The sequence below is a fragment of the Dromiciops gliroides genome, chromosome 3, assembly GCF_019393635.1.
Source record: "Dromiciops gliroides isolate mDroGli1 chromosome 3, mDroGli1.pri, whole genome shotgun sequence".
Classification (NCBI taxonomy): domain Eukaryota; kingdom Metazoa; phylum Chordata; class Mammalia; order Microbiotheria; family Microbiotheriidae; genus Dromiciops; species Dromiciops gliroides.
In genome coordinates this window covers 352,701,620-352,726,412 of record NC_057863.1, presented here as the reverse complement: position 1 = coordinate 352,726,412, position 24,793 = coordinate 352,701,620, and the positions used below count along the sequence as shown (strand labels likewise).

Here is a 24,793-nt window from a genome sequence, read left to right as displayed (position 1 = left end):
ACCTCAGACACTTGACTCTTACTAGCTGTGTGACCCTGGGCAAGTCATTTAACCCTCATTGCCCCACAAAAAAAAAAAAAGATTCTTCCTGCACTTCAGTTTCTTTGAGACAGTAGTTCAGGAAGCTTTAATTAATTGCCCAGTCTTTTATTAATAATACACTACATGTCTGTCCTGCTCCTTGTCCTCTGAAAGAGCCATGAACTCCCCTTAAACCCACCTATCTCTCAGCCTATATTCCCTTGCCTGTTGTCAGATTCTAATTGTCTATTAGTGAAGCTAGGTGGTGCAGTGGCTAGAGCACTGGGTCTGAAGTCAGGAAGATATTCTTTCTCTCTTTTTTTTTTTTTGGTGAGGCAATTGGGGTTAAGTGACTTGCCCAGGGTCACACAGCTAGTAAGTGTCAAGTGTCTGAGGCTGGATTTGAACTCAGGTACTCCTGAATCCAGGGCCGGTGCTTTATCCATTGCACCACCTGGCTGCCCCAAGACACTTACTCTCTGTGTGACCCTGGGCAAGTCACTTCACCCTGTTTGCCTCAGTTTCCTCATCTCTAAAAGGAGTTGGAGAAGGAAATGGCAAACCACACCAGTATCTTTGCCAATAAAACCCCAAATGGGGTCATGAAGAGTCAGACACTAGCGAAAAACAACTGAATGACAATGGTCTAGTAGTAGTTATAATGGCCTCCAAACCCTAATATGACTTTTGACTTCATGAGAAGGAATGGTGTTCAGACTTAGGGAAGAAAATATTCTTTCTTCCCTCTGTGTGTGCAAGTATTTTTTTCCCCAGAGAATATGGAGTTCTGTCTGGGTGCCATATTTTAGGAAGGACATTGGTAAACTTGAGAGCACCTAGTATAGGGGGACCAGGATGGTGAAGGGATCATGGCATCTGAGGATTGGTTGAAGGAATTGAGGATGGTTAGCCTAGAGAAGAGAAGACATTCAATACACAAGAGCCATCTTCTAGTATTTGAAAGGCTTTTACATGAAGGAGGATTAGATTTGTTCTGCTTGGCCTCAGATCACTTGGCAGTCTGATGCAGTGAATAGAATACTGAACTTGGTACCATGGAACCTGGGTTGAAATCCCAGTTCTACCACTTGCTGCCTATGTGACCTTGAGCAAGTTCCTCATAGGCATAATCTAGTCTGACCCCATCATTTTGTTTTGTTTTGTTTTGTTTTGTTTTTGCAGGGTGGGCAGCTAGGTGGCGCAGTGGATAGAGCATCGGCCCTGGAGTCAGGAGTACCTGAGTTCAAATCCGTCCTCAGACACTTAACATTTAACTAGCTGTGTGACCCTGGGCAAGTCACTTAACCCCAATTGCCTCACTAAAAAAAAAAAAAAAAATTGCAGGGCAATGAGGGTTAAGTGACTTGCCCAGGGTCACACAGCTAGTTAAGTATCAAGTGTCTGAGGCTGGATTTGAACTCAGGTCCTCCTGAATCCAAGGCCGGTGCTCTATCCACTGCGCCACCTAGCTGCCCACCCTGCCCCCCATCATTTTATGGATATAAAAACTGAAGCCCAGATATAAGTGATTTGTCCAAAGCCATAGAAATAGTAACAGATCTTAGATTTGAAACCACATACTCAACCCAGAACTCTTTACTATACTTTGACCTCTGAGATTCTTTCTATGTGATTCTGTGATTTAAATACATGAATTCAGGAGAATCAGTTGAGTTGGATTCTAGTGAGGATGAAAACAGTTCTAGGTAAATATACATGAGAGGGAATCATGCAGAGGTTGTTAGCTATCCTTAACCAATATAAAATACATAGAAATGAATTCTGTAGGCTTATGGGAAGGATGGGCTCACACCTAAGAAATCACATTCATTCCCCAGAAGATTCTTAAATATTGAAATGCGTTGCCAAAGAGGATGATTAATTTTCTTTCACTGGTAGTGGTCAAAAAAACAATAAGCACATGTCTTCAGAGGAAGGTTTAATGAGGTCCTACTTGGAGATCTGGAAATAGACCAGGTGATCTCTGAAGTAGGTCCCAGTCTGAAAGTAAGACCCTTGGCACTGCCACAGAAGGGAAGTGTCTGGGAAATGCTGGGTTAATATGGTCCCAGTTTATTCATGGGATGTAGGAGATTCCCCTAGGGCAGCTGTCTTACCCAGGACTTTCAAGTTGATGCGGTTCCACTGGTAGCGCCCTGAATTCTTCACTTTGCAGGTGTATTGGCCCTCATCACTAGGCTTCAGGGGCTCAATCTGCAGGGAGGCATCTCCCGCCAGGAAGTTGGAAGCAAAGGCTACACGCCCTTTCTGCTCCTCAGTCAGATTATTATAGACCTGGCGGCTGGAATAGGTGATCACCTGTAGAACGGATAGGGGCAGGATTAAATGGTGTGGCCTTCAACCATCCTCATACTTTTAAGCCAGAGAGAGGATCAAGGATACTGACACCCAGCATAGAGGTATAAACACCAATTTTTGCCCCTCCCCTGCCTTGAATTGGGAGAATCTAGCTAAAGTATCAGCATGCTCTGTAATCACCTACCTTCCTGGCATAACTTCTTTTCCACTGCAACCCATACCTCTCTCCCCAAATCAGGACCCCTGGCCAGACATGGCCCAGGCACCAGAATGCAGGTCCCTTTGTACTCTAGTGACCGCCATGACCCTACTAGACTGATTCCCCAGTATCTCTTCCAGACAGTATTCTGGGACAGTTGCCTGATGGTTCATGTCTCGTTCTGTCATTCACCAGAAGTCTGTTGTCCAAATGGCAGAGCAGAAAGGAAAAACCAAGTCTAGTTTATATGTAATTTTTGACATGTATAAGTTGAGGATTTATAAGGCAGGTCATGGAGCAGGAATGAGGACCGACAGATGGACAGCTAGGGTTCTATACTGGTACCCTCCAGATAACAACAATAACTAAAAAGCATGAGAGGAAATCTTCCATTAGGTTGGATGCATCCTCTATGGAAGAAAGAATTGCATGAAAGGAGACATGCTTCAGTGGAGTAAATAAACATAATGATAAAACCTCAGACCCAGCCAGATATCAAAGTCAATAACTTATCCATCCAATCTCCAAACAATTTCCCATCTGTTATCACTTTTAGTACCACAGTAGCCCAGAGAAAAAGATAGGGATTATATGTTAACTCTTGGTTATGGGTGCCAATAAATGGGAACATTTACAATGGATAATTCAAGAAAATGAAAATATTCAAGGTTTTTATAGGTATCTCTAGAATGTATTATAAGCAAGTAATATACTTGTCATTTCAATTATATTTAGTCCTCTTTCCTTATACCATTTAAAAAAAATACCTTTCAACCTTATAACCTTTGAAAGCTTTTGTCTTTCCTTCAAGACTAAAGTTCTAGAAATAGTAGTTTACTTTCATTGCTCCCATTTCTTCACCACCCACACACTGTTAAACTTCACTACTTGACTCAAATTTCTCTCCCCAAGGTGACCAGTAACCAATGAATTGCCAAATACTATGGCCTTTCTCGCTCTGTGTTGTCCTTGACCTTTCTGCTGCCTGGATCAGACTTAGGAATGGGGAGTCAGGAAATGGGTGGTATGTTAATCGTAACTCTAATATTTACTAGTTCTGTGATCATGGGCAAGGTATTTCTTCTTTCAGACCATCAGTTTCCTTATCTGTCAATTTCGCAGAGTTGTGAGTAAATTGTATGAAACTATGAATCTTAAGGAGCTTTATAAATGTAAGTTGTTGTTGTTAATAATAATATATCCTCTTTAATATTCAACCAGCACTTATTAATAACTTACGGAGGGGCAGCTAGGTGGTGCAGTGGATAAAGCACCAGCCCTGGATTCAGGAGTACCTGAGTTCAAATCTGGCCTCAGACACTTGACACTTGCTAGCTGTGTGACCCTGGGCAAGTCGCTTAACCCCCATTGCCCCCCCCCAAAAAAAACCAAACAACTTACTAGGTACCAGGCACTGGTAGTAGATAGTGGCCATGCATTTGAGACAAAAATTAAACAGTTCCTACTTTCTAGTTGCTCACATTCTATTGGGGAAAACAGCATAAACACAGATAATTCAATGAAAAATATAGATAAAGTAATTTCTGGGGTGGGGGAGGCACTAGTAACTTTGTAGGCATCAGGATAGGGCTCATGGGGGAAGTGACACTTGATCTGAGACTTAAAGGAAATAGGGACTGTACCAGGCAGAGGTGAGGAGTGAAGAGATCATTCCAGGCAGAGAGAACAGATGGCCTATGCAGTCAGTGACTTAGCTGGAAGATGGAATATCATGTCCAGGGAACTAGGCCAGTTTGGCTGGTACATGGTATGTGGAGGAGAGGGCTGCGTAGTAATACTGGATATTCTCTGCTTCCTTGGATTCTGTGACAATGTTCTCTACTTCTCCTTTCTGAAAAACTGCTCCTTCTTCTTAGCTCCTCATCCCATCCTCTAAGTGTGGGTGTCCCTTTCGGGCTTCTTTTCTTCTAAGGGAGTAAGTACAGTATAGTGGAAAGTCAATATGTAGTGGAAAAAGTATTGGAGAAACCTAGGTTTAAATTTCTCCTCTGACATTTAATAACTGTGTGACACTTGGCAAGTCTCTTAACCTCTCTGAGACTCATCTGTAGATACCTATTGTATCTGCCTCATGGCCTTGTGAGAATCAAAAGAAATAACGTATGTAACACACTTTTAAAATTTTAATCTCATTAATTAGGAATCATCTTATTTTTTATAATAAGTAGATCGAGTCAGAAAGGGCTTGGACAGGTCTGCTTCTTTGTTTTTTTGGTTTTTGGTTTTTGGCAGGGCAATGAGGGTTAAGTGACTTGCCCATGGTCACACAGCTAGTAAGTGTCAAGTGTCTGAGGCCGGATTTGAACTCAGGTACTACTGAATCCAGGGCTGGTGCTTATCCACTGTGCCACCTAGCCACCCCGCCTTTTTTTTTTTGGGGGGGGGGACAGGTCTGCTTCTGATACATATCTCTTATGTGACCAGGAGCAAGTCACTTAATATCTCAGTCCCCTAGTCAAGTCTTTTAAGACTATAAGTTATATGGGGTAGCTTGGTGGCTCAGTGGAGAGAGCACTGGCCCTGGAGTCAGGAAAACCCGAGCTCAAATGTGGCCTCAGACATTTACTATCTGTGTGACCCTGGGCAAGTCACTTAACATATATATATATACAGAGAGAGAGAGAGAGAGAGAGAGAGAGAGAGAGAGAGAGAGAGAGACTATAAGTGATATACTTGCCAATGTGGAAGGAAAAAAGATTATGATATTTGGGCTTGAGTCCCAGGTCTGCCACTTATTAGCTCTGTGACCTTGGAAAAGTTCAATTCTTTGAACCTCAGTTTTCTCATTAGTAAAAAAGGGATAATAATTTACTACTTCACTGAGGTATTGAAAGGAGAAAAGAAACATCTAGTCAGAGCACTGGAATTAGCAAGACCAAATTGATACAGCAGTAAGAATTTAGCCTAAATACTAAGAAAGTCATAGGAGACCAAAAAAATTAAAATATTAATCAAAGCAGGAGTTAAAACCTCCTTCTCTTGAGATTTAAGGAAAGAACAAATGAGTTATTTTTCTAGGCTGCACAAAACCCTATGGAGGCAGAGACACAGATTAGGAGAGCATTTGGAGTCTCTGTATTTGGAGGCAGAGACTTGAAGTCCAAGACCTAGCCCTGTGATCATAAGAAAGTTGTTTAGCTTCTGTGGACCTCAGTTTTCTCATTGATAAAATGAGGGATGTTGGATTACTAGATGATCATCACTGAGATCTTTTTCAGCTTTCTTCTTTTTTGATCCCAGAATCTTCTCTCTCTCTCTCTCTCTCTTCTCTCCCTAGATAAAGGTATTACTCTACAAAGGCTTCATTTATCACCTCTGTACTGATGACTTCTTTGTTTTTGTTTTTGTTTGTTTTTGGTGAGGCAATTGGGGTTAAGTGACTTGCCCAGGGTCACATAGCTAGTAAGTGTTAAATGTCTGAGGTCGAATTTGAACTCAGGTACTCCTGAATCCAGGGCCGGTGCTCTTATCCACTTCCCATCTAGCTGCCCCTGTACTGATGACTTCTAATCCCATAAATCCAGCCTCAGTCTCCAGCTCCCTGCTGGACCTTTCACTTTAACCTCATCCTTTCCTCCAGCTCCATATGTTTAGAATGAAATTCATCACCTTTATTTGCCCTCACTTCTCTATTTCAGTTGACACTCCCATCCTGTAAACAGGCATTTAGTAAGCACCTACTATGTCAGTCAATGAGCACTTATTAAGCACCAATTATGTCAACCAACAAGAATTTATTAAGCACTCACTATGTGCCAGGCTCTGTGCTAAGTGCAGGGGATCAAAAGAAAGGAGTTCAAGGATCTCATCATTTAGTGGGGTCAACAACATGCAAAGAACCCTGGAGATAATCTCAGAGGGAAGACACTAAGAGGAAGGACTAGGAAAGGCTTCCTGTAGAAGGTAGAACTTTAGCTGAGATTTGACAGAAGTCAGTTACCAAAGGTCAAAACCCTGAAGTAATCTTTGATTCCTTCCCCACCATATGCAGTCATTTGGATTGCATGCCTATATCTTCCATGCATGTTCTCTTCCCCAGCCTGCCACTACTTTCTTTTACCCCCATGCTTGGACTATGCTCACAGCCTCCTTACTAGTCCCAGGGCTCCACTCTCTCATTTCTTTGATCCACCCTCTACACATCCTCAATGATAGACTCCCTGAGGAGGTCACCACATCACTGCCATCACTTCACTTGTTGTTCAAAGCTTTAAGCAGTTCCCTGTTTCTTTCTTTCTTTTTTTTTCTTTTTTAGTGAGCCAATTGGGCTTAAGTGACTTGTCCAGGGTCACACAGCTAGTAAGTGTTAAGTGTCTGAGGCCAGATTTGAACTCAGGTACTCCTGACTCCAGGGCCAGTGCTCAATCCACTGTGCTACCTAGCTGCCCCAGTTCCCTGTTTCTTTTTGTTTGTTTTTTTGGGTTTTTTTTAGTGAGGCAATGAGGGTTAAGTGACTTGCCCAGGGTCACACAGCTAGTAAGTATTAAGTGTCTGAGGCCAGATTTGAACTCAGGTACTCCTGACTCCAGGGCTGGTGCTCTATCCACCACACCACCTAGCTGCCCTCGGTTCCCTGTTTCTTATAGAGGGCAACTAGATGATACAGTGAATAGAATACCGGGCCTGGAATAAGGAAGACTCAACATCCTGAATTCAAATCTGGCCTCAGACACTTACTAGCTGTGTGACCCTGGGCAAGCCACTTAATTCTGTTTGCCTCAGTTCCTCATCTGTAAAATGAGCTGGAGAAGGAAATGGCAGACCACTCCAGCATCTTTGCCAAGAAAATCCTAAATGGGGTCCTGAGGAGCCAGACAAGGCTGAAAAACTACTGAACAACAACAAATTGCTCATAGGACAAATGAGAAACTCCTTACTTTGACATTTTAAGCTTCCTATAATCTGACTCTAAATCTTATTTTCTACTACTCCCCTACATGTACTCTATCTTCCAGACAAAATGGACAGTTAGTTATTTCCCAATCTTGCCCTGTACCCATGCTTAGAATACATTCTGTCCTACTTTTTGTCTGTTGAAATCTTTCCCTGCTTTCAAGGATTTTTGAGGGTGTCATCTTCTTGATGTGAAGAGTTTTCTTATCTTCACAGATAAAAATGTTCTATTCCCTCCCAAACCTACCCTCCAAGATCCCCAAGTTCCTAGAGTACTTTGGTTCTCTCCTCTGCCACAATCACATTTACCTTTCATCAAGCTGGTTTGTGTGCCTTTTGTATCCCCCTCATTAGACTGTAACTTGATTACAAGGGATATGTCATTTTCATCTTTATATCCCTAGGATCTCTCATAGTCTTGCAAAAAAGTAGGTTCCCATTAAATCAATCTTACGAGTTTATTTTATTTTATTTTTGCTAGGCAATCAGGGTTAAGTGACTTGCTCAAAGTCACACAGCTAGGGTCTGATGTTAAATTTGCACTCAGGTCCTCCTGAATCCAGGGCTGGTGCTTTATCCACTGTGCCACCTAGCTACCCCTTCAGAGTGTTTACTAAACATCTGTTGTGTAACAGGCACCATGCTAGATGTTAGAATGTTTACATTCTATGTTTGATTTGAGTTGAATTTTGTTTCATCTAGTACTAAAATAAGTTTACATCACCTAACGCATAGGAAAAAGCAGGTCTGAAGTGTAATGTATGGCAGAAGGAAACTAGCTTGCATTAAATATTTCTTTGGTTATCCCACTGTGACCGACCGATCCATACATAAGTTAATAATAGCTTTTGATACTGTACTCATCTTGCTTCTCTCCTTATAGCTCAGTTCTCCTTGTCTGATCCTTCTTCCTTCTATGGTGTCAGTCCCTGGGAAATTCGGGGACCCCCTACCCTGTTCTGACTAGCAATTTCTAATCATCCCATACCCCCGAGGTAAACTCCTGGGAATCTCTGCTGTGATCAGCAGTTTCTAACTGCCCTTGTTCCCAGACAGAGATAGCTCCAAGGACACTTTGGCAAATCCTCCCCTTTCTGCAGTTTAGCTATTCTGATAAACCCTACAGGTGACGCTGGCTTGGGGCATAGTCATCGACCTGCCTTGGTTGGCTAGAAGCAGCCTAAACTGATCCTGTGATTCTTCCATGCCTGCTGCAATAAATAACTTGCAAACTACCTAGCTACTCCACTAGTGAGCATACATAACCCCTTTGTAACTCCCCTTACTGAACTTTCCCGAGTAAGACAGTGTCTTGTTCTGAACTATAATTCTTTGACTTTGAATAAATGCCTTACTTTATTTATAGATCACCTTGCTGATCTGATTTTTATACAGGTCTGACAGTGGGCTGGACTAGATGTCTCCTGAGATTCCGTACAATTCTCAAATTTTGTTATTCCAACCCCTAACCCAAGATTGAGCTCCAGACTCACATTTCTTAATTCATCACATGTTTATTAACAATGCTATGTGCAAAATCACTGTCCTAGGCAAGGGGGATTAAAAAAAAACCTTATGATATACAGTCTTTAGGAATTTACAACTTAATGGAGGAAAGACATGCAAACATAGATATAAAGGAAATTTAGGTAAGTGGAAAAAGAGAGGGCTGGACAAAGTGTAGTGAGATAATTGAGGGAGACCTTACTTTTACCTGCAGCGGGGGTGGGGTGGGGTAAAGGATTGTTGTTTGTCCTTCCATCTTGAAGAAGACCATGAATGACATCAAGAAGTGATGTCAGGGGCAGCTAGATGGCATAGTGGATAGAGCACTGGCCCTGGATTCAGGAGGACCTGAGTTCAAATGTGGCCTCAGACACTTAACAGTTACTAGCTGTGTGACCCTGGGCAAGTCGATTAACCCCAATTGCCTCACAGAAAGAAAGAAAGAAAGAAAGAAAGAAAGAAAGAAAGAAAGAAAGAAAGAAAGAAAGAAAGAAAGAAAGAAAGAAAGAAAGAAAGAAAGAAAGAAAGAAAGAAAAAGAAGTGATGTCATGACTCACAGTGAATTGAGTTTTAAGTGAGGGAGGTTGTGCAAGGTCACCGGGATTATTAGAGATGGCCCTGTTTGTTTAAGAGGCAACTGGGGCTAAGTGACTTGCCCAGGGTCGCACAACTAGTGTCTGGGGTGAGATTTGACTCCAGGGCCAGCGTTCTATCCACAGCACCATCTAGCTGCCCCAGAGTAAAGGGAGAGAAGGTGTTGAAAGAAAGTCTTGGTTAGGGCTTTGGCCTAATGAATCAGGCAAGCTCAGAAAAATGAGACAAGGAATTTATTACAGCACACAAGGCAAATGCATTGTATATGGCTAGGCTAGGAGAGAATTTTCCCTAATAAAAGCAAGACAATCCTGATAGGTGTTGTTTTCAGTCATGTTTGACTCTAGGTGATCCCTTTCGGGGTTCTCTTGGATACTGGAGTAGTTTGCCATTTCTTTCTCCAGTTTCTTTTATAGATGAGGAAATTGAGGCAAATAGAGTTTAAATGGCTTGGAAAGGGTCACACAGCTAGTGAGCTTCTGTGGCTGGATTTGAACCCAGGTCTTCCTGACGCCGGGCTTGGCACTTGGCACTCTAATCCACTGTACCACCAATGCTGCTAGGTACAGGTTTCCAAAAGGGAATGGGTTCAGATCCTCTTCCATAGCCGCATTATAGGGAAATGAGATTAAAAGACAGATCAAAGAGTCTGTGGCTTCTGTAGACTAGCAGACAATACAAAAGATAAGAGGATGGGATCTAACCCTGGGAAGACAAGCAAGACTGGAAACAATGGGGTCACTCAAACTGACCCAGCACAAATTCCAATAGAGGTATAGGGTGAGATAATTTCAAGGAGGGGCCCCTTGCTTTAGATAGGTCATTATTCTTTTCCAGGCTCCACTCCTTACTCTCTGGACTTTCTCTACCATGTTCCCCCAGGGTATTTTCACTGTTCTCCCCCCCCACAGCCCAATTTTCAGCTACCTTTTATAAGATATCTTTCCCCCATTAGAATGTAAACTCCCATAGATGGCGCAGTAGATAAAGCACTGGCCCTGGATTCAGAAGTACCTGAATTCAAATCCGACCTCCAACACTTAACATTTACTAGCTTTGTGACCCTGGGCAAGTCACTTAACCCCAATTGCCTCCCCCCCCCCCAATGTAAACTCCTTGAGGGCAAGAATTGTCTTTCACTTGTATTTGTATTCCTTGCATTTAGGGCTGTGCCTGACCTAGTGAGAGCTTAATAAATAATTCCTCGATTTGACTTTGCAAAGTGCCCTACATTCACTTTTGTTTTTGTTTTTTTGTTTTGCTTTTGTGTATTTTTGGCAGGCTGGACAATGAGGGTTATGTGACTTGCCCAGGGCCACACAGCTAGTAAGTGTCAAGTGTCTGAGGCCAGATTTGAACTCAGGTCCTCCTGAATCCAGGGCCGGTGCTCTATCCACTGTACCATCTAACTACCCCTTCTACGTTCACTTTTAGAGGTGAAACCGGTAATGGTGAGAATCTATACCAGCCTTGGTGGTTAGCAGAAGCAAAGTAACGGAGGGAGGAAAGGTAGGTTGACAATAGTGGACAAAAAAATAGTCCAGTTTGATTTGGATAAAGAATAACTGTAAGATAAGTCTGGAAAGGTAGGCTAGAGTGAATTATGGAGGACCTTGAATGTCAGATCAAGAGCGTATATTTTATTTTGCAGGCAATGGAAAGATATTGAAAATCTTTGTCAGAAAAAAAGCTTTAAATTCTAGGAAATGGGGAAATTATATTAACAAACCTTATTTGGGAGAACAATGAATAAAAGCCCAACCCATTGCAAAGAACATTTTGTAAATGATGAAAATTATTAATTATAATGATGTAATAATTTTTTAAGAAATAGCAACTGTTGGCTTATTCTTCCTGTGAAGTCCCTGATGGGACCTTTGACAGAAGCATTTTTTCTGTTGTTCAGCCTTGTCCGACTCTTCCTGATCCCATTTGGGGTTTTCTTGGCAAAAATACTGGAATGGTTTTACAGATGATAAACTGAGGCAAACTGGGCTAAGTCACTTGCCCAGGGTCACGCAGATTTGAACTCAGGAAGAGGATTCTTTCCTGACTCCATGCTGAGTACCCTATCCACAGCATTTAACATTTTTTAAAAGACCTTTTTATTATTATTATTATTTTTTGGTGAGACAATAGAATAATTTGTAGTTATGAGGGTTTACATAAGAACAGATGGATCAGATTAACTTTCTGGAAGTTGCTTCTCGGTAAACAGTAGAAATCTGCACTAATCCAGATAGAATCTAATGTTCCTTCAGATGATAATGATGTGATAACCTATTTGAAAAGAGTGAATAGAGGAGTGGGGATTGGCCTGGGAGTGAAAATTCCTGGTCTTCCTCCCTTCAAGTGAGCCAGTGAGATGCTCGTTTCTTTCTCTACAAAATGGAGAAAACGATTTCCGTCTTCTAATAGATGTTAGGCCTTAGAAAGATAGTAGCAGTCATTGTGAAATTTGGCCTAGGAGAGTAGTATTAAGTAGTATTAACCTCCTTCTATAAGCCTGAATTTCAAATATTCCTGGTGAGGCCACTTTCAAGGCTCAGGGTAGGCACTCTGGGTGACCACCTTTCCTCTCTCTGCTCAGTAGATTGGCCTGCAGACATTTCTGTTCTCATGCATGCAGGTCCAGCTTAGCTTAAGTTGATTCTTTTTTTTTTTTTTTAGTGAGGCAGTTGGGGTTAAGTGACTTGCCCAGGGTCACACAGCTAGTAAGTGTTAAGTGTCTGAGGCCGGATTTGAACTCAGGTCCTCCTGAATCCAGGGCCGGTGCTCTATCCACTGCACCACCTAGCTGCCCCTTAGGTTGATTCTTATTGAGTGTTCAGGGTGGCTTAAAGCTGAGGAGCCATACTGTCTGTTTTAGACCAAAAGCTGCTTCCCAAGTTCTAGAGTCATTTGTTTCTACAATCCAAATAAATGACTTTTGCATTGGCAATGGGTGAAAACACCAAACATCAGCTTTGTGCGATCATCTTGGATTTTTGTGAAAAGGAACGGTGGCTTCTAATATGCTTTGTGCAAGACTGACAGACATTTCAGCAAAGGCCAGGAAATTTGAATAAATGCCTCACAGGACACAGAATATATACACATTCGTATGTACTTACAAATGTATGTGTATACTATGTAATATACGATAGATATGAGATATTGGACATGACAACATCTATTTTATATATTATATACTATGTTACATATGATAATATGTTACATGCATATATGCACACATATGCCAGTACAGAAATTTGTTTTGCTTGACCATATATTTATAACAAGGGTTTTCTTTTTCTTTAGTTCTCAATGTGGCGGGGGGAGGGGGGGGAGAAGGAGATGGAGTTGGTGAAAAGGTGAAAAGATGGATTGAAAAAAATATATATATATAATTTTTAAAAACCGCTTCATGATTGGGCTCACTATGACATTTAGGGAAAGGAGAGGTTCCAGAAAGTGACACGTAGTGGGAAGCAGGGCTCCAGTGCTGAAGGAATTGACTCAGGTTCTTAAATAGCTCAGATCAAGTTTAAACTCCATTCTGCAAGACCTAGAGCAACACAACTGATATTTCTTTCAGTTTAAAGCTTCTCAGTGTCTCCTTTGTGTATATCCTCATTGGTTTCAGTTGTAATAACTAGAGAAAAAGAGAAAGGTCATGTCCCATTTTAAAGCAGTTGCCTAAACTTCTGAGAGAGGAAGTAGGAACTTGTATGTTGGAGAAGAGAGGGCTTGGGGGTGGGAAACACAGTAGTGGTCTTAGATTATTTAAAGGAGTTCTCACAAGAAAGAGGGATTAGGGGACAGCTAGGTGGCACAGTAGATAAAGCACTGGCCCTGGATTCAGGAGGACCTGAGTTAAAATCCAGCCTCAGACACTCGACACTTACTAGCTCTATGACCCTGGGCAAGTCATTTAACCCTCATTGTCCCCACATGGAACACAAAACTATAAATAAAAAAATGTTTCAGCTTTGTCCAGTTCCTCTCATGGCTGTGTGCTTCCTCTGGTCATTTACAAGGGATTTACATGCACAACCATTTCATCTCACAAGTAAATGGCCATCGTATTCTCACAGACATTTTTTTGTTGACAGCACATTAATGTTTCCATTAGCTACATTTATTTTTTCAGCAACATTCAAAACTCTTTTTTTTGGTCATTTTATAATCTCTAAAGTGTCTATTTATGTAAATCCATCCATTTAAGAACCAAATTGTGACAACAGATAATAAGACCATGGGGTCAGAGAAAATATGTAACCTCCTGAAAGCCCCTGTGCCCAGGCATCTGTAGTCCCAGTTTGACCCTCCTCTGTAAAAATCATTCTTTACGTGTAATATTAACCTTTTCTGCCTTAACAATGAATTCCTGCAATAAAATTGGATGAAATTTAAAAAAGAAAGAAAGAAAGAGGGATTAGGCTTGTTCTGTTTGACACCAGAAGGTAGGTCAGGGGTGATGAATGGAAATTGCAGAAAGGCAGTTTTTCCTGTTGGAAGGAGAGACCTTTTAACCATCAAAACGATCCCCAAACTAGAATGAGCTGTCTCAGGCAATAGTAAGTTCCCTGTCAGTAGAAGTATTCAAGAGACAGCTGGAAGGCCGCTTGTTGGAGATTCACATAGAGGCATTTTTGGTCAGATACAGGTCTCACTAGATGGCCTCTGAGGTCTCTTAGGCTCTGAGATTTTGCAAAATATATACATTTTTACAGCCCCAAACTGATAACAAAATTAATGGGTCACCCTAGTCATTAACACCTCAAATAATAATAGCTAATATTTATAAAGCATTTTAAAATTTGCTAAGTGTTTTTACTTGTTATCTCATTGATCTTTATGACAACCTGCAAGGCTGTTGCTATTATTATCTCCATTTTACAGGTGAGGAACTGAAGCCTTGCCAGGATCACGTGGTAAGTGTTTGAGGCAGGATTCAAACTCAGATCTTTTAACTCCAATTCCAGCACTCTATATACTACAATGCCTAGCTGCCAATTCAAAAGTCCTACAACTAGCTCATCTCTCGTTATCCTCCCAGATGTTCTGCCCCTTGACATAAAGATGTTATCAATCGGGGCAGCAAGGTGGTGCAGTGGATAGAACACCGGCCCTGGAGTCAGGAGGACCTGAGTTCAAATTCGGCCTCAGACACTTAACACTTACCAGCTGTGTGACCCTGGGCAAGTCACTTAACCCCAATAGCCTCACTAAAAAAAAAAAAAAAAGATGTTATCAATCCTTTTGTCAGCTTATGTGGTTGTTCTACATCTAGGATTCTTTGGGCCCATCTTAGCCCATCTTATGTTGTAAGTTCATAAGGAGCAGGGACAACAGCTGTTTTAATCACCCTGTTCCATGCTAAGTACCAATAGGTGCCACTAAAGGCCACTAAAGGGGATTCAGGCTAACGGTGGCCCCCACTGGTAATGGTAACTTTAAGCGTATGCAAGCTTACCACTTTTTGATTCCCATCAGGTTCTGTTAGCAGCCACTCGATATCCAAGGTATCTCTTTCTGGGAGCCCCAGCTGATGATGACAAGGCAAAGTGACCTTCTCCTCAGCCACTTTTTTGATTTCCATATGAGTGCCCCATGTCCCAACATAACAGGAAACTGAAAGAAAAAAAATCTTGTCAGTGATGGAAAGATGGATAGTGACAAGACAAGGATGGGAGAGCAGGCTCCTAGATTTTTCAAATGGAAGTACTGGATGACTACTTGGTAAGGATGGGTTCATGTATCACTTTGGGAGATGGGGACACTTAGAAGCCTCTCAGATCCCTTCCATCTCTGGAATTCTATGGTTTTCTTAATCCTAGAACTGGAGTTAGGAGTTCTGGGTTCAAATTATAACTTTTTTTCTTTTCTTTTTTTTTTTTGGTGAGGCAATTGGGGTTAAGTGACTTGCCCAGGGTCACACAGCTAGTAATTGTTAAGTGTCTGAGGCCGGATTTGAACTCAGGTCCTCCTGACTTCAGGGCCAGTGCTCTATCCACTGTGCCACCTAGCTGCCCCCTCAAATTATAACTTATACTAACTGGCTATATAACAAGTTATTTAGCTTCTCAGCATCTTAATGTCCTCATCTGGAAAATGGAAATAAAATATTTTCTTCCTCTTATTTTTCCTTCTTTCCTTCCTTCCTTTGTTCCTTTTTTCCTTTGTTCCTTCCTCCTTCTCTCCCTCCATTCTTCTCTTCCTTCCTTTTATTACTGTCACGAGAATCAAAGGCAGTAATAAATGTGAAAGCACATAGAAAATAAAGTATTATACAAATATAAACATTCATTATTATCCACCAGAGTGGATTGATTTGAATCCAGAAGTTGTTCTCAAACCCTGTCCCTGCCTGACAATTTGCTTCTTTCTGTGTATAAACCCTCCACCCCCAATCATTCTCACCATTTTTATTGCCATGGCAACATGAGATGTTGGAAGGTCATTTAGCAGATGAACAGACTCTTCCCAGAGTGCCTCAGGTTCTAATGTCAGGCTCCCCTAGGCAAGCACACACTCTTGTTGCCACGTGCGGTAGCCATAGCTGCTGCTAGAAAATAAATCTCCTCCTCCTGTGCCTTATTAGTTCAAGGAAGAACTGGTATTGGCTGAGTTCTAACAAAGAGATTGCCTTGAGGGAGAAAGGAAGCTGATTCTCCTGGATCCTGATAGCCCACAGAATGAGCAGTTCTTCCTAGCTCAGTTGGCAGGCGTCTTTGATACAACCCCATCCATGGGACAAAGGACCAGCCAGAAGCCTTTGGTCATGCAAATCCTTTAGTGAGGGACTTGGGTCTATGTGATAGTCTGCAAGGGACCAGGCACTGCCCCATCTCCACGCATGCTCCATGAGAATTCACTGCTACATGTTCATGTCTCCTGAGTATACCCACAATGGATTAAATGTATGGTCTATATTTCTATTGGCTTTATTCTCTGGGTGTTTGCAGACCCTATAGTGGCTTGTAGGATGAATCACCCTAAATGGAACAACGCACAAGGAAATCCTAGCATCATTTTCTCATGGTCATAGACTATTAGAAAGGGACTTTGAAATTACATTATGCACATCTCTTATTGTACAGAACTGAGACACAGAAAGTTTCTATAAAAGACAGCACGGGTGGGGGTGGGGGGCAGCTAGGTGGCACAGTGGATAAAGCATGGACCCTGGATTCAAGAGTACCTGAGTTCAAATCTGGCCTCAGACACTTGATACTTGCTGACTGTGTGACCCTGGGCAAGTCACTTAACCCCCACTGCCCCGCAAAAAAAAAAAAAAAAGACAGCACAGTAGGAGCAGCTAGGTGGCATAAAGCACCGACCCTGGATTCAGGAGTACCTGAGTTCAAATCTGGCTTCAGACACTTGACACATACTAGCTGTGTGACCCTGGGCAAGTCACTTAACCCTCATTGCCTCGCAAAAAAAAAAAAAAAGCTAGCACAGTATAGTCAAAGTAGTACTGCCGTTTCCAGTCTTATTATTCCCTTCCATAAGTTTCTGTTCTAGTCTAGTGAACCTCTTAGATGTTCTCCATACATGACATTCCATATTCCATTTCATGTCTCTCATCTCCCTGTCTTTGCAGATGTGGGCCCTCATTTTTGGCATGTTTACCCTTCTCATCTCCAGTCTTCCTGAAAGCCCAGCTCAGTACCCTTTACCCTAAACCTTTCTGGATCCCTCCAGGTTTTCACATTCCTTCCATCTAGAAGTTAGTGTATATGCTTTCTGTTTATTTGCTTGTGTGTAAGTTTATATTCCATATATGTATGCATGCATGTATATATCTATATATACATATGTATATATTGAGATAGACATTACAGTACAATATAAATTCCTTGTAAACACATACAAGGTGTGTATAGATTTTATATAGTTATATGTATACATATATATATGTGTGTGTGTGTGTGTGTGTGTGTATGATTAGAATATAAGTTCCTTGAGGGCAGCAACTGCTTCTTTCCCTTCCCTTCCCCTTCTTTTCTCTCCTCTCCTCTCCTTTTCTTTCTCTTTCTTTTTTTTTTTAACTTTCTTTTTCATCCTCAGCCTGGGGCTTAATAGCTTTGTTGAATTCACTGGGAATCAGTCAATTTTACTCATTTTCTTTTATGCATACATTTCTTTAGTCTACAATGCTAAACCTTTAATATGCCCTAATATGAAATACAAATATATTCATTTATTGTGGCCACCACTTCTGCTGGGGGAAAGCTCCCTTAAGTCATTCAATATATTTTCTAGTTCCTGAATTTGATTTTTCCTCTCCTGGCAGAAAACAACAACAACAACAACAAAACAAAATCCCTTGGAACTACAGTGGGAAGGTGTCTTCAGGGTAAAAACAAGCTAGAGAAACTCCAGGGCTCCAGGCGATCAAGGAGGTGTTTAGGTCAATTCAATTTAATTCTGCATTTCATTTTTCCTGGAAAACTAAAAAACAAAACAAAACGAAACGAAATCCTGCAGGTTCTCCTGCATCAGATCTTTATTCTCTGTGTGATCATGGGCAATTCACTTACTCTTGCTGATCCTCAGTTTCCCCATTTGTAAAATGAAGGGGTTGGTCTAGATGGTTCTGAGGTCCCTATGACCCTACAGCCCACAGTCCACTAGGCAAATGGCGTCCTGGAAAACAACATCTGGTCTTGTTTCTTCTTTTATGCAAGGACCATAAACTTCAACCATCAGTCTTCCTTCTTCCTAGTGTTATATGATCTTTTTTTTAAGGTATGAACATAGATGCCTCAAAGACCTGGTCAGAGCCAGGCCAAGCCATTTGTGTGTCCCAGGCAAGGGTTTTTGTTTGTTTGTTTGTTTTTTGGCAGGGCAATGAGGGTTAAGTGACTTGCCCAGAGTCACACAGCCAGTAAGTGTCAAATGTCTGAGGCCGGATTTGAACTCAGGTCCTCCTGAATCCAGGGCCAGTGCTTTATCCACTGCGCCACCTAGCTGCCCCCCAGGCAAGGTTTGAACATGGCACCCCCTGGGTTTGAAAATGTGTTTACGTATGCAATTTCTTAACCCTCTGTACCAGAGCCTTTTGTCCTTTTTCTTGATTTCCTCCTCTCCAACTCTCCAATCTCCTGCATCTTTTAGGTTACAGACAAGGATAGGATTCACGAGCCACAAGCTCAATTGCCCAAGCCTTTTTTTTTTTTTATCCTTTACGGTTTTTTTTTTGGTGGGGCAATGAGGATTAAGTGACTTGCTCAGGGTAACACAGCTAGTAAGTGTCAAGTGTCTGAGGCCAGATTTGAACTCAGGTCCTCCTGAATTCAGGGCCAGTGCTCTATCCACTGCACCAGCTCACTGCTCCCTGCCCAAGCCTTTTAACATAAAGGCAGTTGCTTAAGATTGCTTAATGTTGGGTTACACTCGTCCATTTAAAATATAAAGTCAACTAAAGTCAGGGGCTAAATTTCCACCCTTTACTATATCTCTTCATAGTACCCACTATTAGGATGCACATACTTCGGGGAATTCAATGTACAGTATCTGGCAAGGGTCAGTTGATATAATAAAATGTCTGGGCGTGATTAGCCAGACGAACTGTGTTCTGTTCCTTTATTTCTTTAAACAATAATAAAATTACTTAAAAGTTTTTTGGTTTTTTTAAATTTAACTGAACCTTTTTCTTGCAATTCAAAATACCATGAAACTGTTTTGAATCACCTCTGGGTGATTTTCTGGGTCTCAGTTTCTTCCTCTGTACCATGGGCTAGATCAAAGATCCTTTGTGATTAATGATTCTATCATGCTCTATCAAAGCTCTCTGATGAGTGCCTCTATCATGACCATTTTACAGATAAGGAAATCAAGGTACTATTTATCAGATCCCACAAAGTAGAAAGTTTTCCCTGTTTCTAGTCTTGAGCTTGCACTACTTTTCAAACATGAAACCAGAACTACTTAACGTAAAGAAAGTAACTTGGTACTATATGTATAGTGGGGGCCTGCTCCATAGTGAATGAACAAAAGAAACAAGTATGGAAATGCACCTCTGAGCCACTAGAGGGAATCATAGGCTGAATTATCCACAGCTGCAATCACCCCACACCAAATAAATAAATAAAAAATCCCTCCCGGATTTCTGTGTACTGGAGGCACAGTGGTCCCTGAGCCCAGTCTAGGCCTCAGGTGCCCAGACAAATTCACAGCCTTGGCAGTGCTCACATGCTCCTTCTGGGCCTGGGTCTGCCCCAGCGTCCTCAGAACAAGCAGATGGGGTACTGTCTATAACCTTCTGGAGAGGAAGCATGCCCTGGGTTACTTCAAAGAAGACGAAATGGTTTTTCCTACCCTTGTCAGCCACTCTCCTCCCTGTAGGTTCTTGGTCTAAAGAATTAATTTTCATTAAGAAGGGACTTTAGAGGGGCAGCTAGGTGGCGCAGTGGATAAAGCACCGGCCTTGGATTCAGGAGTACCCGGGCTCAAATCCGGCCTCAGACACTTGACACTTACTAGCTGTGTGACCCTGTGTAACCCCCATTGCCCTGCAAAAAAAAAAAAAATTAAAAATAAAAATAAAATGTCTTTTAAAAAAAAGAAGGGACTTTAGAGATCATCTGGTCCAGCCTTTCCCTTTGCTGGTGTGAAAACTGAGGAGATAGAGTCAGAATTTGAATCCAGACCTTCTGACTCTAGAATCAGTATTATTTCCATCATAAAAGTAAACTGAGGGGTAGCTAGGTGGCACAGTGGATAGAGCACCGGCCCTGGATTCAGGAGGACGTGAGTTCAAATCTGGCCTCAGACCTTTGACACTTATTAGCTGTGTGACCCTAGTCAAGTTGCTTAACCCCAATTGCCTCACCAAAAAAACCAACCAACAAACAAAAAAAGTAAACCGAGTCTCAGAGGAATAAAGTAATTTCCCCCAAATCACACAGCTAGTTAGTAAGAGAGACCACAGCAGTAGGGCAATATAGAGAGCCATTGCTCCTGGGGAGGTAGGGAAGAAGCTAAGAGGCAGCTGTGTGGCACAGTGGGTAGATCTCTGACTCTGGAGTCAGTAAGAACTGAGTTCAAATTTGACTTCAGACACTTCCTAGCTTTGTGAACTTGGGCAAGTTTACCTTAATCCACTGGAGAAGGAAATTGCAAACCATTCCAGTATCCTTGCCAGTATGGTCCACGGGGGTCACAGAGAGTCAGACATGATTGAACAACAACCACCTCAGCCTGATGTAGGAGGTGAAAAAAGGGTTAATAGAGAAACCCAAGACCCAAGCTCTAATTCAGATATTAGCTCTAAAAGGGAGTCAGATCCCAGTTAATGGATAACTTATGTTAAGTTCTCATACCCATAGTGATCAAAATCCATAACGGACCAGAACGGGTCAGGTCAAAATAACAACAAAGGAAAAAGACAACCTATAGAAATGCTAATGAAAAATGATTATATTTTGAAGCTAGCCATGGGAATCAGAAAGAGATGCGTAGAAAAGGCCAAATTTGTCCTCAGATTCACCTTATGATGTGTAAACCCCCAAAACACACCTCCACTGAAAAAGGTACCTGCCTCGGGGGTTGGCTTAGGACCCCGGAAACTCCAAATTAGGATAAGCCCTCCCCTGTAACACCCCTAGGTGGAGAATATTATAATGAGTAGGACAGGCCCTCCCTTGTACCTCCCCAAGGTGGAGATTATTATAATGAGACTGATAATCAATTTATCCATACTATAAATATAACTGTCTTTCCTTTCCTTATTTGAGAGATACCTTTCCAATATTCTGGTTCTCTCCCTGTGGTCACCCACAGTATTGCAATAAAACTGGGAAACTGAGTCACTGAGTCTTGTAATTCTTTTGGGATGACTCACAATCAATTGGACCCCCAAATTCCAGCCCATATCAAGCCCATGCAAAAAAGAGATAAGCTCCTCCATCCCCCACCCTTCAAATTTTGTATTCTCTTTCTAGACAGTGGGAGGGCTTATCCTAATTTGGAGTTCTTGGGGTCCTAAGATAAGCTCTGAGGTGGGTACCTTTTTCTGTGGTGTGTTTTGGGGGTTTACACGTCATAAGGTGAATCTGGGGACAAATTTGGCTTTTTCTGCGCATGTCTTTTTCTGATTCCCATGGCTAGTTTCAAAATATCTCCATTTTTCATTTGAATTTCTATACCCTTGTCATTTTATCATTGTTATAGTCTTCAGGTCTCCCCGGCCTAGGTCCCTCTGTTCCCATTATGGGTACTGATTTATGTGGGTATGAAAACCCAGCATCCTACTTGTAAGTTATCCATTAACTGGGGTCTGACTCCCTTTTGGAGCTAATATCTGAATTAGAGCTTGGATCTTAGGTTTTTCTATTAAACCCTTTTTGCCTCCTACATCAAAATGGCTATTAAATGCCTACAATACTCGATACTGGAGGCATGGGGCTAGACACCGAGGATGTAGCAATGAAATAATTGGACACAGATTTGGCCTTAAATCCAATCTGCCTCCAAGAAAATATGGTGGGAGGGATGAGCCAAGTTCATGCACAAATACCTGTAATTGGCAGCAAAAGATGATGTGTGAAAGAGGATTCTGGGCAAAATGCTATGAGACTTGCCCCAAGGTAATACATCTGACAAGTACCAGAGCTGAGATCAGGGAGGAGGCATTGCTTTTAGAGAAGACTTCATAAAGGAGGTAGGATTGGAGTAGGGCTTTCCATTAAATTCAATAAACATTCATTAAGTGAAAGGCTGCATTAGGCCTTGATGGAAGGAGAGACTTTTAACTGGTGGAGGGAGATAGAGGTTGGGAAAGAGTCCATTCCAGTGATGGGGATGGCATGAGCCAAGATGGGGAGGTAGAACAGGATAGGCTGAGGCTGGTGAGCAGTGAGTAGTCCCATTTGGCTAGTTGGATGCTGTATATGGGAAAAGACAGGAAATGTAGGCTAGAGCTATGTTGTGCAGGCTTTTGAATTCATTCTTTATTTGGCAGGTGATGGGAAGCTAGTGAGTTTTTGATTAGAGGAGGAATGTGGCAAGGTGAAGAATGGTTGGGGGTGGGGGTGGGAATGGGAGCAGGAAGACCAGTTTGAAAACTATTACGGTTATCTGATTAGTGCCGGAATCATTGCAGCAAGAGTGGGAAAAGGTATGTGTGAGGTGGGATGAGAGGTGAGAGGAGGAAGATTTACAAGATGTTGCAGAGATTGGCACTGATTGGAAAATCACCATCATCAAGTATTTTCTGAATGTTGACAAGGTAGAGCGCACCTTGGAATCTTCGAGTTAAAACACCATATTCCCTGGCTTGGATACCTTTATAATCCAATGTTGAAACAAGAGACACAGGTACACTATAACCATAATTACAGAGGTCAAGGGTAAAGTCTAGGAGGAGACACACTGACCAGTTGCAAAGAGTATGGTCCCCCAACTAGTATTTTTGTCTATAAGACTCTAAACAACCAGTTTCATTCTTTTCAATAAATTGAGAAGTTATGTTTCTGCTAACACTGAAGTATGGGACACTTGAATGACAACCAGTGGTGGCTGGACAAGTCATTTGACCTTGCTGAGGCTTCTTCCTCATCTGTTAAAGGGGGATAGGACATCTAGGTGGCACAGTGGATAAAGCACTAGACTTGGAGTCAGGAAGACTCATCTTCCTGAATTCAAATCCAGTTTAGCTATGTGACCCTGGGCAAGTCACTTAACCCTCCTTGCAACTCAGTTTTTCATCTGTAAAATGAGCTGGAGAAGGAAATGGCAAACCACACTTTGACAAGAAAACCCCAAATGGGGTCTCAAAGTGTCAGACATGACTGAAATGACTGAACAACAACAAAAATAGGGATACTAATAGGTAGTATTCATTAGGTGCTTTAAATTTTACAAAGCACCTGACAAATATTATCTAATTTTACCCTCACAGCAACCCTCTGAAGGTAGGTGCTATTATCTCTACTTTACAGATAATAGTAGTTAAGTGAGAATTTTTTTTGGGGGGGCTGGGCAATGAGGGTTAAGTGATTTGCCCAGGGTCACACAGCTAGTAAGTGTCAAGTATCTGAGGCTGAATTTTAACACAGGTCCTTCTGAATCCAGGGCTGGTTCTTTATCCACTGCGCCACCTAGCTGTCCCCAGAAAATAATTATTAATAATGAATTTCTTGGGGGAACCCAGAGATCAGTTTCAGTCCCTTCTTACCTCCCTCCCCCCAAAAAAAAGAAAAAAGAAAAAAAAGTCCAGGAACTTCAGCAAATCTTGTCTGAGACAGGCCAAGGGAACAAAAGAAATGGAGATTGATTCTTCTATCTAGTTTAGTGAACTGATGGGATTAAGCCACACCTAGATACTGGACCTCCACCTTTGCCCTTCTGGGAGGGTCTCTTCTATTATGTCATAGGTTAGAGTTCATTTTTTTTGGTTTTGTTTTTGTTTTTTTGTGTGTGTGAGGCAATTAGGGTTAAGTGGCTTGCCCAGGGTCACACAGCTAGTAAGTGTTAAGTGTTTGAGACTGGATTTGAACTCAGGTCCTCCTGAATCCAGGGCCAGTGCTCTATCCACTGTACCACCTAGCTGCCCCATAAAGTTCATTTTTAATTTGGACCACCCTCAAGTCAACCAATGGAACTGAGTGATGCTAACCAATTAGCTTTGATCAATGTATAATGACCTGATTCTATCAAAAGAGGATAAAACCCTTGACCTCATGGTCCCTGGTCCTACTCCCTTGGTTTGGAATGCTGTCTCTTGGTGTTCTCCCTCTTAGACAGTGTAAGTTTTGTAGGACTTCCTATTTTACAGATGAGGAAACTGAGGCAAACAGCTCAAGTTGATGTGGGATTGAATTTGGGGTCAAATTGATTGTGAGTTGTCCCAAAAGAATTACAAGACTCAGTGACTCAGTTTACCAAGTTTTGTTGTAATACTGTGAGTGACCACAGGGAGAGAACCAGAATAGTGGAAAGGTGTCTCTCTAATAGTGAAAGAAAAGACAGTTATATTTATAGTATGGATAAATTGATTATCAGTCTCATTATAATAATCTCCACTTTAGGGAGGTACAGGGGAGTACCTATCCTACTCATTATAATAATCTCCACCTTTGGGAGGTACAGGGGAGGATTTATCTTAATTTGGAGTTCCTGGGGTCCTAAGCCAACCCCTGAGGTGGGTACCTTTTTCTGTGGAGGTGTGTTTTGGGGGTTTACTCATCATAAGGTGAATCTGGAGACAAATTTTGCCATTTCTGTGCATGTCTCTTTCTGGTTCCC

At 41.8% G+C, this 24,793-nt stretch overlaps 1 protein-coding gene across 3 annotated transcripts in view; it reads right to left on the bottom strand.

Moving 5' to 3' along the window:
• LOC122751050 (CXADR like membrane protein) overlaps positions 1–24,793 on the bottom strand; it is a 123,950-nt gene that overhangs the window by 17,596 nt on the left and 81,561 nt on the right. For 2 of the 3 annotated variants that reach the window (XM_043997971.1, XM_043997972.1), the window contains 2 exons: positions 15,012–15,169; positions 2,139–2,340 (listed from right to left, as the gene is read on the bottom strand). In XM_043997971.1, coding sequence (XP_043853906.1) covers positions 2,139–2,340; positions 15,012–15,169 — 360 coding nt within the window. Of the gene's footprint in view, positions 1–2,138; positions 2,341–15,011; positions 15,170–15,958; positions 16,075–24,793 lie in introns of those variants that run through there. The other variant, XM_043997973.1, reaches the window with a different exon arrangement.